Genomic DNA, 16451 nt, shown 5'->3' with positions numbered 1-16451 from the left:
GAGGTAAAAGGTGTGCCAGCAAGTCCAAGCACACCACTATTTCGAGAAAGCCTTAAAATAAATAACTCGGCCTGCATCATTTCTTAGTAATCATTACATGTCTAACATTTTGAACAAGTTTTCAATCTCGCAATCACTTACAGGATAATAAAATGCCAACATTTTTTCATTTCCCACTAAAAATTCAATTTTTTTAATCTCTTATGACCACAAAAGCCTAAACTATTTCAAAAACTTCTCTACATTGATAACATGCAACTCATCAAAACAATACCAAAGATTAAAAAATAAAAATTAAACATAAAGTATTGCCAATTAAACCTGGTCGTCAGCATGATGTGCAATAAGCAACACCCCAATTTGGTGTTTGGCACAAACATCATGAAAGACTTGGTACCTAAAGTTAAAAATCAAAATCCACAATTAGCTTTATTAAAGTTCCTAGGACAGACATCTAATATTTTATTAACACCTTGTTAGATAAAATAACCTCATATCGCGAGCAGCTTCTTGCAATTGGCCGTGTTTCGGCTTCCCATTCGGCCAATCACAGCTAGAAATCTCACATCTGATTCCTGTATGAAGTGTCTATGTAAGCCAAGTTCATAGCTTGCATAAGTTCAAGAACTCGAATCACATGTTCAAACTACACAATCAAGGATAAAGCAGCAAAATTTGAACCAACCCATTTCAGAAACACGATTAGAAACAACTTTGGCTTCATCTTTGCTCTCTGCACGTAGTCCATGATCAACAATTATTGCCAACAAACCATCAATGAAACCACTACTGTCAATGTTAACAGAATTAACACCAGAGGTTTTCCATCCAGCAGTTAACACACAGAGTGCCATACTGTCAGGGCCACCGGAGACTCCCAAAGCTGACAGAAAAAGAAGCATGATAACATCAACCAATCAAATTTGAAGTGTGGGTGCTAAATAGTTGGCAAAGTATGAAACACGGACTCCAACACGGACACATCGACATTGTTAATGTATAAAGTAGGACACTGACGCCGATACACATATATTAATTTATTTATTTAATAATTAAATAAAATATTATCGCTGTTTATAAAAAGAACTAAATTTAATATCTTTAACTCCCCAGGTGTCGAATGGGTGCCAGACATCGACTTGTTGAACACGGCAACACGCCTAATTTCAGAGGTGTCCATAATTTAGAGGAGTCAATGTGCAAAATGTTTCATTTTTTTCCCCTTATTTCTTTTAGAGTGATAATTTTATAAAACCAATTACCATCACGTTAATTTTAAGCTTGAATTCTAACACAATCTACAAATATAACAAAAAGGGCACAAACCAAAGTTTTACAAATATAAAAAATTTCCAAAAAAGATCAAATTTTTCAGCGAGTGAGCATGACCCAAAAAGAGTAAAAGAAAAAGAAGCTAACCAATTTTATGATGGGGTTTGAGTCCAGCCATTGCCATTCGTCTGGAAAATGTTTGTCTGTAATTGGACAAGTCGATTGGGCATTGGGAAGTGGAAGAAGAAGATGACACGGTGGAGCAAGATGGTAATGGAATTGAATGAGATTTGGGATGAAAGTGATGAAGGTGGGAATAGTGTAAAAGTTTGAAACTTTTTGGTGGGAATTTAGAGAAGGAAGAAGATAGTATAGAATTTGTTGCAGTGAGTGTTGGTGACGACGACAGGATTAGGACTCGCGCCATAACCTCCTTCACTCGCAACAAAAACTACTTCACTCTCACTTGATGGATTTTGTAACAATGAAAAATGGTATTTTATTAGAAAACTTGTAATTACAGAGAAATATTTAACAGGGGAATTTTCACAAACATGTAGAATGCTCTCGTCAAATAATGTAACCAGCCATCATATATATTACTTGTTTGATTCTAATATAATAACAGTGACAAACATGAGTATCGTTTAACTTATATTCTGTTTTGTAATGAATTTTGTTTAAATTTTTTTTCTTCAAGTAATTAAAAGAAAAAGATAATTCAATTTATCAAACTATTTAATTTATAGTTCTTTATTATTATCAATCTAAAATAATATTAATAAATTATACATATAATAATTATTAAAAGATAATATAAAAATAATATTAAAGTTCTCTTAAAAATTAAAAATGATATTCATTTTAATATAATTTTTTTTAAGTAGTATTCAAGTAGAGAGTACTTAATTCAATTTATCAAACTATTTATTTTATAGTTCTTCATTATTATCAGTCTAAAATAATATTTGTAAATTATACATATAACAATTATTAAAAAATAATATTAAAAAATTATTAAAATTCTCTTAAAAATTAAAAATGACATTTATTTTAGTATAATGTTTTTTCTTCTAAAGTAATATTCACATAGATAGTACTTAATATTGTTCATTGTTGTTAATGTTTCAAATGGCTTTAAAATCAATCTACAATGGACTTGACATATTATTTTTAAGATTGGATTTAGTTTTTAAAAATAATTAAGATATTTTAAAAACAAAGTATACTTTTTTGTAGTATAAATTAATTTTACAATCACGATCTATAAAAAATAGATTAAGAAAAACATTAAAATGAGTGAGAGAAAAATAATAGAATAAAGTTCAGTAGAGTTTACATGACAAATCATAAAGACTACTTTCAAATAGAAATGATACTATGTGTATCACATCTCACGAGAAAAACTACTAAGGTTTTGTTTCAGAATCTAGAGGGAAGGGATGGTTTTTTTAGAGAGAAGAAAATAGATAAATATAAAGAAAAAAAATACATATTTCAAGATAATAGTTTTGTAAATAATAGTAAAATCACATACCTAAGATAGGTGAACCTATACAAAGTTAATCAACTTAAACCTATAACACTTTCTAATGTGAGCTATAAAACTTTCTAATGTGAGCTATAAAATCATTGCTGGAAGACTCAAACGTATTATGCCTCATGTGGTATACTAAAATGAAAGTACTTTTATTCCATGACAATCCACTTTCATATAACATTTTGGTGCTAACATAAACCGCGCTCTCTCTGTAAGATTTATGGGTCACATATGTAATTAATTAATAAAGTGTGTTAGAGTCATTATATAATTAGCCAATAAACTAGGGGTCAAATAATATATAATAGTTTATGGCTAAAGAGAATAATAGTTATGAAAATTAATAGTGTAGATACCAGGCAGTTTCTAATTTAATGAGGGGCTGAATTGGAAATACTGCAATTTGGGATATAACTAATAATAGTTATATACAGGGGTAATGGTCCCCAAGGCAAACACAACCAGACTATTCAGTTTCACAAACCCTAAGGAGAAAACTCTCTGGTTCTCTGGTTCTCTCTATCCCCATCAAGAGAGCAAGGTCTTAAGGGTGTTTTGCTGAGGAAGATCACCCAATCCATTGACTCTATCATCATCATCCCAGGATTTCATAAATGACAATTCCCACAGGTACGCTTCCGCCTTTGGTTATTCATCATGTAATTGGCATGGATTAATTGAGCATAAGGTTATAGGGATTGTATTCAAACAATTGGTATCAGAGCTACCATGTTTAATTCATGATGAAATTCGGTTATTGTCTTTGTTTTAGGATTCAATTTGGGAATTTTGACATGATTGAAAAATTAGGGTTTGTAATTTGGGAATTTTGGATATATATAAATTATGGAATCTGTATTTTTTTTAAATTATACCCAAATTAATAAAGGTTAATTAGTACCAGTACTTCAAGTAATTAAGCTTTCAAACAAGTTTTTGTATTTGCTTGCCATTGTTTTTCTTTTTTCCCCAAATGTTAGAAAGGTTGCAGTTTTTCGCTTCGAAACACATAAGTTATTTCCTTCAATATTTTGGGTTTTGGTGTCTTGTGCTTCAAACAGGGAGAACTATTTTAGATCCTGCTACTGATGATTGCATGTGTTACTTGCTTTAGCTAATTAATCATGAAAATTAGGATTGCAAAGATGTTCTTGTATAGTCGGGCAGATTAACAATTTGTTAGTGATTATTTGAAAATAAAAATAAACGGAAAAGTAAGCATGTAGATTTTGTGAGATGCCTGTTTGTTGGTTAATTTTTTTTCTTCATCTTTTGCAATTATCTTTCCTGAGTTTTATATTTGTTAGCAGTGCTATATTGTTCTGAGAAAGGGCATCACTCTTGTATTTAGCTGGAACTGGAAAAGTTATAGATGTACACTTCTATAATTTTGGACTGAATTCATCTCTGTATATATATATAATAGAATTCATATTTTTTTTGTTTCCGGTTACAATTTTTTTTTTTTTGATAATTATCAATTTTTTTTTCCGATAAAATAATAATTATCAAATACTAATAAACACAGTTTATATTAGTAAACAATATTTTTTTTTATATATTGTTTTATTTGGATATAATAAATATATGTTCAAGTCAAGTTTGACATTTTGAATGAATTAATTGAAACTTGACGTCGCCAAAGTGACCTCTCTTGTCTAAATTACTCGTGAAGAGTGTCAAATGGCTGTGTATATGTTTATTCATGCGGGTATTGACTGGCCCAAAGGAAGGTTAATATTTGGCAGAATTACATGGTACCCCTGCGATGATAAATGTGTGACAATTATTTGGTGTACATGTGAGCAGTAAATCGGCCCAAAGGAAGGTTTATTGTTTGACATGTCTTATTGTCAATATTTGATCGTTGCAACAAGAGTACCACTAGCAGTTGGTGTTACTGTCCAAAGACTTGACATCAATGGTGCACTGGGTATCTTGAGATGGGTTAAATTCCATGATTTGAACATATGTACTTATTTATTTATTGATTTATTTTCCTATAATATGAGTTTCTAAGTTTCGTTCTTTATCTAATTTACAGCATCGATTGCTTCCATATCTGCAAATTTGAGTTCTATTCCTGTCCTTAATGGGACAAATTTTAAGGAATGGGAAGAGAACATTCTGATTGTTCTTGGCTGCATGGATCTAGACCTTGCATTAAGAATTGATCGACCCTCTACTCCTAAGGACTCTACTTCTTCTGAAGAAAAATTAGAGTATGAGAAATGGGATCGCTCAAATCGCATAAGTCTTATGATCATAAAGCATGGAATTCCTGAGGTCTTTAGAGGTGCTGTCTCGGATGAGATAGTTACAGCTAAAAATTTCCTTGTTGAGATGGAAAAACGCTTTGAAAAAAGTGATAAGGCTGAAACAAGTTCTTTGCTTCAGAATTTAATTTCCATGAAGTATCAAGGCAAGGGAAATATAAGAGAGCACATTATGATGATGTCCAACATTGCTTCTAAGCTTAAAGGTCTAAAGCTTGAGTTGTCAGATGACTTACTCATTCATTTAGTATTGCTGTCTCTTCCTTCGCAATTCAGTCAGTTTAAGGTGACTTATAACTGTCAAAAGGAGAAATGGACTCTTAATGAGCTCATTTCGTTATGTGCGCAAGAAGAGGACAGGCTGAAGGAAGATAGGACTGAAAGTGCTCACTTTACTAGCATCTCTAGAGACAAGGGCAAAAGGAAAAGAATTGAGGAGCCCAAGAACAAAGTTGCTGCTAAGGGTCCAGAACAAAAGAAGCAGACTAAGGATAACAACTGCTTCTTCTGCAGGAGTTCTGGACACGTGAAGAAGGATTGTGCCAAATATCACGCTTGGCGTGTTAAGAAAGGTATGATTCTGTCTTTGGTCTGTTCTGAGGTTAATTTAGCTTCAGTACCTGGAAACACTTGGTGGTTAGACTCTGGTGCAACTACTAACATCAGTGTTTCAATGCAGGGTTGCCTGAACTTCCGAAAGCCTAGTGATACTGAAAGATGCATCTATGTAGGAGATGGGAAGAAGGTAGAAGTTGAAGCCATAGGAAAATTTAGATTATTATTAAGTTCCGGTCATTATTTGGATTTAAAAGACACTTTTGTTGTACCGTCATTTAGACGGAATTTGATCTCTATTTCTTATTTGGACAAATCAGGATATTATTGTTCATTCGGGAATAAAGAATTTACTTTGTCTTTAAATTCGAATGTTGTTGGAACCGGTTTACTTTCTGGTTATGATAATCTTTATTTGTTGGAAACTGTGGCTAACTATAATGAAACCTTGAATGTGGAATCACGTGGTACTAAGCGGAAAATTGACAATTTCAATTCAGGAGTGCTTTGGCACAAACGTCTAGGTCACATCTCTAAAAATAGAGTTGAACGACTTGTGTCAGATGGAATTTTAGATTCCATTGACTTCACAGACCTTAACGTTTGTGTAGCATGCATTAAAGGAAAACAGACTAAAGATAAGAAATTAGGCGCATATAGAGCTACAGACGTCTTAGAATTGATACATACGGACATCTGTGGGCCATTTCCAACTCCTTCTTGGAATGGTCAACAATATTTTATATCATTCATAGACGATTACTCTAGATATGCCTACCTTTACCTAATTCACGAAAAGTCCCAATCAATAGACGTGTTCAAATCCTTTAAGGCAGAAGTTGAGAATCAACTTAATAAAAGAATTAAAAAGGTCAAATCTGATCGTGGTGGTGAATACTACGGCAGATATGACGGTTCAGGTGAACAACGTCCGGGACCATTTGCCAAATACCTAGAGGAATGTGGAATCGTCCCACAATACACTATGCCGGGGTCACCCAGCATGAATGGTGTAGCTGAAAGACGAAACAGGACTCTTAAGGATATGGTAAGGAGTATGATTTGTCATTCCACCTTGCCAGAGTCACTCTGGGGAGAGGCATTAAAAACAGCAGCATACATTCTTAATAGAGTACCAACTAAGGCAGCGGCTAAAACACCTTATGAGCTTTGGATTGGGCGTAAGCCTAGTCTGAAGCACCTTCATGTTTGGGGATGTCCAGCTGAGGCAAGGCCTTATAGGCCGAATGAAAAGAAATTTGAACCCCGAACAATTAGCAGCTATTTTATAGGGTACTCAGAAAAATCAAGGGGCTATAAATTTTATGATCCTAATTTGAGAACAATTTTTGAGACGGGAACGACAACGTTCTTTGAGGATATTGAGTTTGGGGGGAAGATTAAGGTTAAAGATTTTGTCTTTGAGGAAGAATCGGTAACAATTCCAGAACTGATTCTTCCACCAATTGACTTTCCCATTATTGAACAAACTCAAGATGATCTGGTTGTTCAGGAAGAACAAAATCCAGATCAAATTCAAGATCCTCAAGAACAAGTGCCTCAAGAGCCAGCTCCATTGCGGAGATCCACTAGAGAAAGGAAAAATGCTATTTCGGATGATTATGTAGTATTTATCAATGAGGTAGAGGAAAATGTTGGCATGACGGAAGACGACCCAGTCAACTTTCATCAAGCCATGCAAGATTCTCGTTCAGATAAGTGGATCGAAGCAATGAATGAGGAGTACAAGTCTATGCAAGACAATTCAGTTTGGGAACTTATCCCATTACCTGAAGGAAAGAAACCCATTGGTTGCAAATGGATTTTTAAAACCAAGCGGGATTCCAATGGTAATGTGGAGAGATATAAGGCACGTCTTGTAGCTAAGGGTTATACTCAAAAGGAAGGGATTGATTATAAAGAGACTTTCTCTCCGGTTTCATCGAAGGACTCTTTAAGAATAATCATGGCTCTTGTTGCTCACTTTAATTTGGAGCTTCATCAAATGGATGTAAAAACAGCTTTTCTCAATGGCGACATTGATGAGACGATCTATATGGTGCAGCCAGAAAACTTTGTGTTGGGAGACCCAAAGAATATGGTGTGCAAACTAAGAAAATCCATTTATGGGCTAAAACAAGCTTCTCGTCAATGGTACCATAAATTTCATCAAGTAATTCTCTCATTTGGTTTTGAGATGAATACAGTTGATGATTGTGTGTATCATAAGTTCAGTGGGAGCAGACATATTTTCCTGGTCTTGTATGTTGATGACATACTGCTTGCCACTAACGATATAGGCATGTTGCACGAAACTAAGAAATTTCTATCAAAGCATTTTGAGATGAAAGATCTTGGTGACGCCTCTTTTGTATTAGGAATTCAGATACACCGAGACAGATCTCGAGGTATTCTTGGATTGTCACAAAAGAGCTATATCGATAAGGTTCTCAAAAGGTTTGGGTTACAGGATTGCAAACCAGGGGACACCCCAGTTGCTAAGGGAGACAAGTTTAGTCTCAAACAGTGCCCTAAGGGAAGTTTGGAAATTCAAGAAATGCAAAAGATCCCTTATGCTTCAGCTGTAGGGAGTCTTATGTATGCCCAAGTATGTACGCGTCCAGACATAGCGTTCATAGTAGGGATTTTAGGCAGATATTTAAGCAATCCAGGTCTTGACCATTGGAAAGCAGCCAAGAGGGTCATGAGATATTTGAAGAGAACAAGAAACTACATGCTCACATATAGGAGGTCAGACCAGTTAGAGATCACTGGGTACTCTGACTCGGATTTTGCGGGATGCCAAGACAGCTTAAGATCAACTTCAGGCTATGTCTTTCTGTTAGCTGGTGGAGCAGTTTCTTGGCGTAGTGCCAAGCAAGGTCTTACTGCCTCATCAACCATGGCAGCAGAATTCGTAGCAATTCATGAGGCATCTGACCAGGGCATTTGGCTGAGAAATTTTGTCACAGGGCTGCAAATAGTTGAAGGGATTGAAAGACCACTCAAGTTGTATTGTGACAATAGATCAGCAGTCCTGTATTCTAACAATAATAGGAGCTCAACCAAGTCAAAGCACATTGACATTAAGTTCCTAGTTGTTAAAGAGAAGGTACAAAGTGGACAGATATCCATAGAACACTTAAGGACAAACTCCATGATTGCGGATCCACTCACTAAAGGTCTACCACCCAAGGTCTTTCATGAGCATACTGCTCACATGGGTGTGCTACAGTTTGAGGAATCTTGATTTTAGTGGGAGTTTCGCTCATTATGTATTCATGTTCTATGTTTAATTGTAAAACACAAATACATTGTATTTGGACTTTCTGATCAGAAATAAAGTTTAAAGTATTCAGTTTTTGGTTACTTTGTACATTTAAGTTATGATATGATCTCATTCGATAAAGTAGGACCAGTTGAAAATTGACATGCATTGACCAACTTCATGTAATTTTCATGCTACACTTTTCATAATGGGTCTATGTCATTTAGTTGTGTCAGTACGGGTGATCATTGATGGGTTTAGTTATGCTTATTATGACGAAAGCCTCTTTGATTCCATGTGCTGATATGATTAATGGACATGACAATTTGGATTATACTCAAGGTAATTATAATGACATTTTTGACGTCATAAAGTCTAACACACTCCTAAGGATACATGTGTGACCAGTGGGAGATTGTAAGATTTATGGGTCACATATGTAATTAATTAATAAAGTGTGTTAGGGTCATTATATAATTAGCCAATAAACTAGGGGTCAAATAATATATAATAGTTTATGGCTAAAGAGAATAATAGTTATGAAAATTAATAGTGTAGATACCAGGCAGTTTCTAATTTAATGAGGGGCTGAATTGGAAATACTGCAATTTGGGATATAACTAATAATAGTTATATATAGGGGTAATGGTCCCCAAGGCAAACACAATAAGACTATTCAGTTTCACAAACCCTAAGGAGAAAACTCTCTGGTTCTCTCTATCCCCATCAAGAGAGCAAGGTCTTAAGGGTGTTTTGCTGAGGAAGATCACCCAACCCATTGACTCTATCATCATCATCCCAGGATTTCATAAATGGCAATTCCCACAGGTACGCTTCCGCCTTTGGTTATTCATCATGTAATTGGCATGGATTAATTGAGCATAAGGTTATAGGGATTGTATTCCAACACTCTCGTCTACATGGTAGTAAATGCTTAATGATTCTCAAGTTTGATCTCGAAAAAGCCTATGATAGACTTGAATGACAATTTTAAGGTTGCCTTTGATGGTAAAGAATATAATTCGTCATTTGTCATGCCCTTGAATCTATGACAATCAATTGGAATGCCGCTCAAATCAATCATTTTGACACTTGTAGATGGCTTATACAAGGGGACCTATCTCCTTTTATCTCTTCGTGATGGCTTTTAAGCGACTAAGTTACATAATTATATGTTTGATTTCTTCATGTTGGTAGGGGTGAGGGACCCTATCTCTCACAAATGTTTTTTGCCGATAATATTATTTTGATTGTTCAAACTAGTATAGAATAAGTTCAACCGACAAAAATGTTATTTCGCGTGATGGTTAATGAAATCTAGAAAGATCATAACTCTTTTATTTTCTCTCAAAATACATAGATAATAAGTGATTTGTGGCATTACATTTCTAACTAAATTAATTTTATTCATAACTCTTTAATAAAAAATAAGGTTGATATGCATAAGTGGAATTCTAATAAAAATGAATGAATTAAACTTTTCGCAGCGTAGACTTTTCGTAGTAATGTTTTATTACCTCATATTAAAATTATTCTGTTACTTTTGAAATTAAGTTCAATGAATGGTTATACACATTTATCCATTCAAATAAATTATTTATTTATTACATCAAATTGATTGAACTCTAAATGTACTCGTTATCTAAGTATCAAAATGCTTCTTTGTGATTGAGCAAAAACTAAAAAGACTAAAGACGATGATGATGATTGAGACAACAGAAACATAAGCAAAGAATCAAATCACAAATTCAATGTAGCAAGCAAGTTACTAACTAACCATCAACGATCTGTTTCATTTCAATGGCCACCACTACTCAACACCGCACCACCACCATCTTCTCCTTCTTTCTTCTCTTCATTTCCCTTTTCAAAACCCTAACCCTAAATCCCCCTTTTTCCCCCCAACCACAACCACAATCTCCAAATTACATCATCGGATTCACTCAATACAAAACCGCTGATCACCACCGTGCTTACCTCGAATCCAATCTTCAATCAAAAGGGTGGCATTGGATCGTGCGGAAAAACCCCGCATCGAAATTTCCCACCGATTTTGGCGTCGTTTCGGTTAACGAATTGGGGGTTATTGAAGAGATTAAGAAATTGGGGCTTGTGAAGTATGTTAGTTTGGATATGAGCTATAAGAGAGGTTTGATGAAGCATAGGAATGATAAAGTTGGTTCCTTTGTTGATGGGAATAAACGGCCTGGGAAGATCTTCACCAGAATGTCGTTTTGTGATGCGGAAGAACAAGAAGATGATTTTGTTAAACGCAATGATTCTATCAAGTTGGGGCGAGAATTGTTGATTCAGGTCTTTTTTTTTTTGTTGGTTTATGTTGTTGGGTATTTGGGGGAAGCTATAAAGATTACAACTTTGATTTGTGAAGTTTCATCATCATCATCTATGGAACACTCCCTTAGATAGAGACACCAGACATGATATTGACACTCACATGATAATAATTTAAAAAAAGTAGAAGTGATTGAATATAACTAGTGTCGGTATTAGAAGTGATTGAATATAACTAATGAATCGGTATTGTGTTGATGTCCGACATGTGATGCACGTTCAATATGAAGTGTTTGTGCTACATAGATCATCATTCTCATTATGACTGGTCACTGAAGCTGTGTTGTTTAGTTTAACAGAAATTTCATTTGCACTAACAAATTAACAATAGAGAAAGGAATAGAGTGAAAAAGGGAGAGAACAATAAAATAGAAGTATAAGATTTCTGTGCAGATATGTAAAAGCTAGGGGTTTTTTTCTTTTGTAGTATTGGTATTATTTTGTCAATGCTGAGTTAAATTTGGTGTATTGTGATTTACTGATTGTAGAAAACTATGAAATATTTGTTATTTTCACTATTTTGTCTCTGATGAGTTGAATTTAGTTTATGTAAAAGCTATGAAATGTTTTTGGTAGCAACCAGTATGATCCTTGTTACTATTAGTAATAGTATTCTGTTTCCATTGAGTTGATTTGGTAGTTGGTATGTTTGAATTTTATTGATTATCGGAGGTGTTCATGGTTTGAGGTGTTTCTCGTGGTAGCAGAGATCACAAGTTACTTCCATGTTTGGGGCAGAAGAACTGTGGACGAGAGGCTACACTGGTGCAAAGGTCAAGATGGCCATATTTGATACTGGCATTCGAGCTGATCACCCTCATTTCCGTAACATCAAGGTAATGCTTGTTTGCTTAATTTGATGTTGAGGGGATAGTGGTTGATTGGTAGTTGATGGATCGAGTGTTGAGGAACTTTACAGGAGCGTACAAATTGGACCAATGAGGATACGTTGAATGACAATCTTGGACATGGGACTTTTGTTGCTGGTGTTGTTGCTGGCATGGATGCCGAGTGTCTTGGTTTTGCACCAGATACAGAGATTTATGCATTTCGTGTGTTTACTGATGCACAGGTAATGGCTGTTGGGTATTATTATTGAATTCTCCTTTTTCTTTGGAAGGGGGAAAAGGGGTGAACTGAACTCTTTTTAACTGCATGAAAATGGCGTTTCAGTTCATCCAAACTTTATCATATCTTCATTCCATTAACGTGTCCAAAAAAATGCATGATGTAATTGTCTGGAAGTGTATTAACCGACTAGAGTAATCATCGGCAAGCCCTAAACAGGAGAGAACATAGATGCATTTTGACCAGTTTATAAATGCATATTAAGTTGCATTCTCTTTTCAAATTCTGCTGCTTATGTTATTTGTATTCTGCAATTATTGGCAAGATTTTGAGAAGATTTCATTCAGCCAATTGCAGGTGTCATATACCTCTTGGTTCCTTGATGCCTTTAACTATGCAATTGCTACTGATATGGATGTGCTCAATTTGAGCATAGGTGGACCTGATTACTTAGATCTCCCATTTGTGGAAAAGGTAAATTTCTTGTGCCTATTTGTTCTAGATCTGGAATTTGATATTATTTTTTCATTACCTCTAGATCCCAAAGGAAGGGGACCTTGGTAATCCGGAGTTTAGTCGGGAGGTAAGTAAAGTCCGACTATGGATTGTTCCAGCCAGGGTTAGAATTGGGTTCTCCTGAACGATTCGTCCTTAACTGAAGCTCGTTAACTCCTAAGCGAAGTGGTTGAGCTCAAGCTCATTAACTCCTTGAGCTCAAGCACTTGGCTTAGGAGTTTGATAGTATTGAGCATTGTAATCTATTTATCTTGAGGTGGAAAAACTTCAAAATTTAGTACTTTGGTTATATTATTTTCTAGAGAATGTTATTTCATCTAATTTAACCTTTATATGTAGAAGCCAGTATTTGTTTTTTTTAGTGTTAACATATAATAATTATTTCTTCCATCAATTGTAGAAGTGCGTTTTTTATATATTTATGACACATTTGTTCATCAGATATGGGAGATAACGGCCAATAACATAATCATGGTTTCTGCAATTGGAAATGATGGACCACTATATGGAACTTTGAATAATCCAGCAGATCAAAGTGATGTCATTGGTGTTGGTGGTATTGACTATAGTGACCATATAGCCTCCTTTTCCTCGCGTGGCATGAGTACCTGGGAACTTCCTCACGGGTAACATTATTTGTTATCATATTTCTTGCTTTAATTGATTTTTGTTGTTGTTGCCGCTTCTTTTGACATGCAGGATTTATGTCCTTGTTTCTGTGATCCGTAATATATTTTTCATTCTATTACATGGGTTATTCTTGTCATTTGTTACTTCCATGATTCCCTCAAATATATTTGCATGTTTGGTTTCTTACTTGTATGTTTTTAAATTTGAATCGACATCTTTAACTTGCAGTTATGGCCGTGTGAAGCCAGACGTAGTTGCATACGGACGAGACATAATGGGATCAAAGATTAGTTCGGGTTGTAAAAGTTTATCAGGAACCAGTGTTGCAAGTCCTGTAGTTGCTGGTGTCGTATGTTTGCTTGTCAGTGTCATACCTGAACCTGATCGCAAAAATATCTTAAACCCCGCAAGCATGAAACAAGCATTGGTCGAGGGTGCTGCAAAGCTTGCTGGACCTAACATGTATGAGCAGGGCGCTGGCAGAGTTGATCTGTAGGTTCTCCTATTTAGCTCTCCACTTTGTTTTGTTTTTAACTTTTAAAGCATATCATATTGCTACATACAGTATAACTATAATGTGACAATTTCCACTATTATTGCAATTTTATTTTATTATTCTAGATTCTGAAACTAATCTGCAGGTTTCTGTACATTTTGGAAAATCTTCAAAATGTGTCACTATTTTAAACTATATTTGGGTTCCTATAATTTAAAAAACTTTTTAAATTGGCTCCCTGAAGAGTCCTAACAATTTTTTAACAATATAGCTTGGATTCAAGGATCTCATTTTTATTGAACTATAGGAATCCATTTATAAATCTAAAACTATGGGGATTTAATTGAAAAATTCTGAAAAAATATAGAGATTTCAGATTCTTCAACCATTCTCTAATCATTGTATTTTCTTGTTTGTTAATGCAATTTTCAGGTTAGAATCATATGAGATTCTCAAGAACTACAAACCTAGGGCAAGCATCTTTCCCAGTGTTCTTGATTACACAGATTGTCCTTATACATGGCCCTTTTGTCGTCAGCCGCTCTATGCAGGTGCCATGCCTGTCATCTTCAATGCTAGCATTTTGAATGGAATGGGTGTTATTGGCTATGTCGAAAGTCCACCGACATGGCATCCTTTTGAAGAAGTAGGGAATCTTCTAAGCATTCATTTTACATATTCTGAGGTCATCTGGCCTTGGACCGGTTATTTGGCCATTCATATGCAAATCAAGGAAGAAGGTGCACAGTTTTCTGGTAACATTGAAGGTAATGTGACTCTCAGGGTTTCCAGCCCTCCAGCTCAAGGAGAAAGGCGTCCTCAAATAAGCACATGTGTGCTTCAACTGAAGTTAAAAGTGGTGCCAACACCGCCACGAGCAAAACGAATTTTGTGGGATCAGTTTCACAATATCAAATACCCTCCAGGTTATATTCCTAGAGATTCCTTGGATGTTCGTAATGACATTCTTGACTGGCACGGGGATCATCTACATACAAATTTTCACATAATGTTTAACATGTTACGTGATGTTGGTTACTATGTTGAAACACTTGGTTCTCCTCTTACATGCTTTGATGCTCGACAGTATGGTACACTTCTTTTGGTGGATCTTGAAGAAGAGTACTTCGCCGAAGAGATTGAAAAGTTGAGAGACGATGTGATAAATACCGGATTGGGAGTAGCTGTCTTTGCTGAGTGGTACAACGTAGATACCATGGTAAAGATGAGATTCTTCGATGATAATACACGGAGTTGGTGGACCCCGGTCACTGGAGGTGCTAATAATCCTGCACTTAATGATCTTTTGGCTCCATTTGGAATAGCTTTCGGTGATAAGATTCTGAGCGGTGATTTTTCACTTTTTGGTGAGGAGAATCGATATGCATCTGGGACAGACATAGTGAGGTTTCCAAGGGGTGGTTATGTACATAGCTTTCCTTTCTCGGATAGTTCAGAAAGTGGAGCCACTCAGAATGTGTTGCTGACTTCTAGCACCACCAAGGTGTGAGACAGCATCTTCAATTGCATAAATTATCATTATCATTAAAACAAAGATTGAGAAATGTATACTCTAAAGGAAAAACAAATAGTTAAATTTCATTCCTGAACTCATTTTCTAGGTTTTCAACCCAACAAAAGTTACTTATACATATAAGTTACTTGGCATGATGAAGTGATTTGTATTGTAGTAAACAATCACCTCAATGACTTCCAAAAACATTGAATTTGATTCTTATAGAGTGCCATTTTAAACTGTGTACTATCTTCAACATTTAGATATTTTCTGAAGTTATGGTCTCTCTTGGTGAAACAGGCAGATTCTCCGATTCTCGGTCTTACAGTGATGGGTGAAGGTCGCATCGCTGTATACGGTGACTCCAACTGTTTGGACAGCAGCCATATGGTGACTAACTGTTTTACACTTCTGAAGAAAATGCTAGATTTTACGAGTGAGAATGTTCGAGATCCAGTGCTTTTCTCAAATTCAAACAAACAAGACACTCCTTTGTACGAAGATGACAATCAGTTGCCATCACGCAGAACTGATGTAAATTTCTCTTCATACTCAGCTGTTATCGGAAAAGAATTGATTTGCAGGACTGACACAAGGTTCGAAGTCTGGGGAACTAAGGGCTACAGTTTGCAAGTCAGAGGAAGAAACAGACGATTGCCTGGTTATCCTGTCATTGATTTAGGGAATGGTTTCAATTCAACCTATGATGTTTCTAATATTAGGCATTCGAAGGTAACTTTGAGAAATAAGGATGACTCTCTTGGGAACAGATATTTGGGCCTGTTCTATGGAGATGAGGTAAGACGCAGAAACAGTTGTTGAGCTAGCTTCCTAGAAATGGGGCTCCCTATATTCTTTTGTTTTGTATATTTGTTATGGATGTTGCATATTGCTGATGTTCTGAACTCTTGATATTTCTTGCAGCTTGATGTACCTATGCTGGTTGGTAGTCACTGGCTTAT

The 16451-nt window shown here is 35.4% G+C and overlaps 2 protein-coding genes across 2 annotated transcripts in view; one reads left to right on the top strand and one right to left on the bottom strand.

The window, feature by feature from the left end:
* Positions 1 to 1896, bottom strand: part of LOC101492058 (uncharacterized) — a 5771-nt gene extending 3875 nt beyond the window's left edge. The window contains exons 1-5 of the mRNA XM_073364092.1: positions 1420 to 1896; positions 686 to 883; positions 491 to 575; positions 322 to 397; positions 1 to 71 (exon numbers count right to left, since the gene is read on the bottom strand). The exon at positions 1 to 71 is cut by the window's left edge and continues 17 nt beyond it. Coding sequence (XP_073220193.1) covers positions 1 to 71; positions 322 to 397; positions 491 to 575; positions 686 to 883; positions 1420 to 1699 — 710 coding nt within the window. The 5' untranslated portion in view covers positions 1700 to 1896. The remainder of the gene's footprint in view (positions 72 to 321; positions 398 to 490; positions 576 to 685; positions 884 to 1419) is intronic.
* Positions 1897 to 10535: 8639 nt separating this feature from the next.
* LOC101499133 (subtilisin-like protease SBT6.1) overlaps positions 10536 to 16451 on the top strand; it is a 7429-nt gene continuing 1513 nt past the window's right edge. The window contains exons 1-9 of the mRNA XM_073364319.1: positions 10536 to 11224; positions 11971 to 12099; positions 12183 to 12335; positions 12689 to 12805; positions 13289 to 13473; positions 13706 to 13969; positions 14406 to 15477; positions 15790 to 16287; positions 16414 to 16451. Coding sequence (XP_073220420.1) covers positions 10712 to 11224; positions 11971 to 12099; positions 12183 to 12335; positions 12689 to 12805; positions 13289 to 13473; positions 13706 to 13969; positions 14406 to 15477; positions 15790 to 16287; positions 16414 to 16451 — 2969 coding nt within the window. The 5' untranslated portion in view covers positions 10536 to 10711. The remainder of the gene's footprint in view (positions 11225 to 11970; positions 12100 to 12182; positions 12336 to 12688; positions 12806 to 13288; positions 13474 to 13705; positions 13970 to 14405; positions 15478 to 15789; positions 16288 to 16413) is intronic.

The sequence above is a fragment of the Cicer arietinum genome, chromosome 8 (assembly GCF_000331145.2).
Source record: "Cicer arietinum cultivar CDC Frontier isolate Library 1 chromosome 8, Cicar.CDCFrontier_v2.0, whole genome shotgun sequence".
NCBI lineage: Eukaryota > Viridiplantae > Streptophyta > Magnoliopsida > Fabales > Fabaceae > Cicer > Cicer arietinum.
The sequence above is the reverse complement of the archived record's forward strand: the minus strand, read 5'-3'. Positions and strand labels throughout refer to the sequence as shown.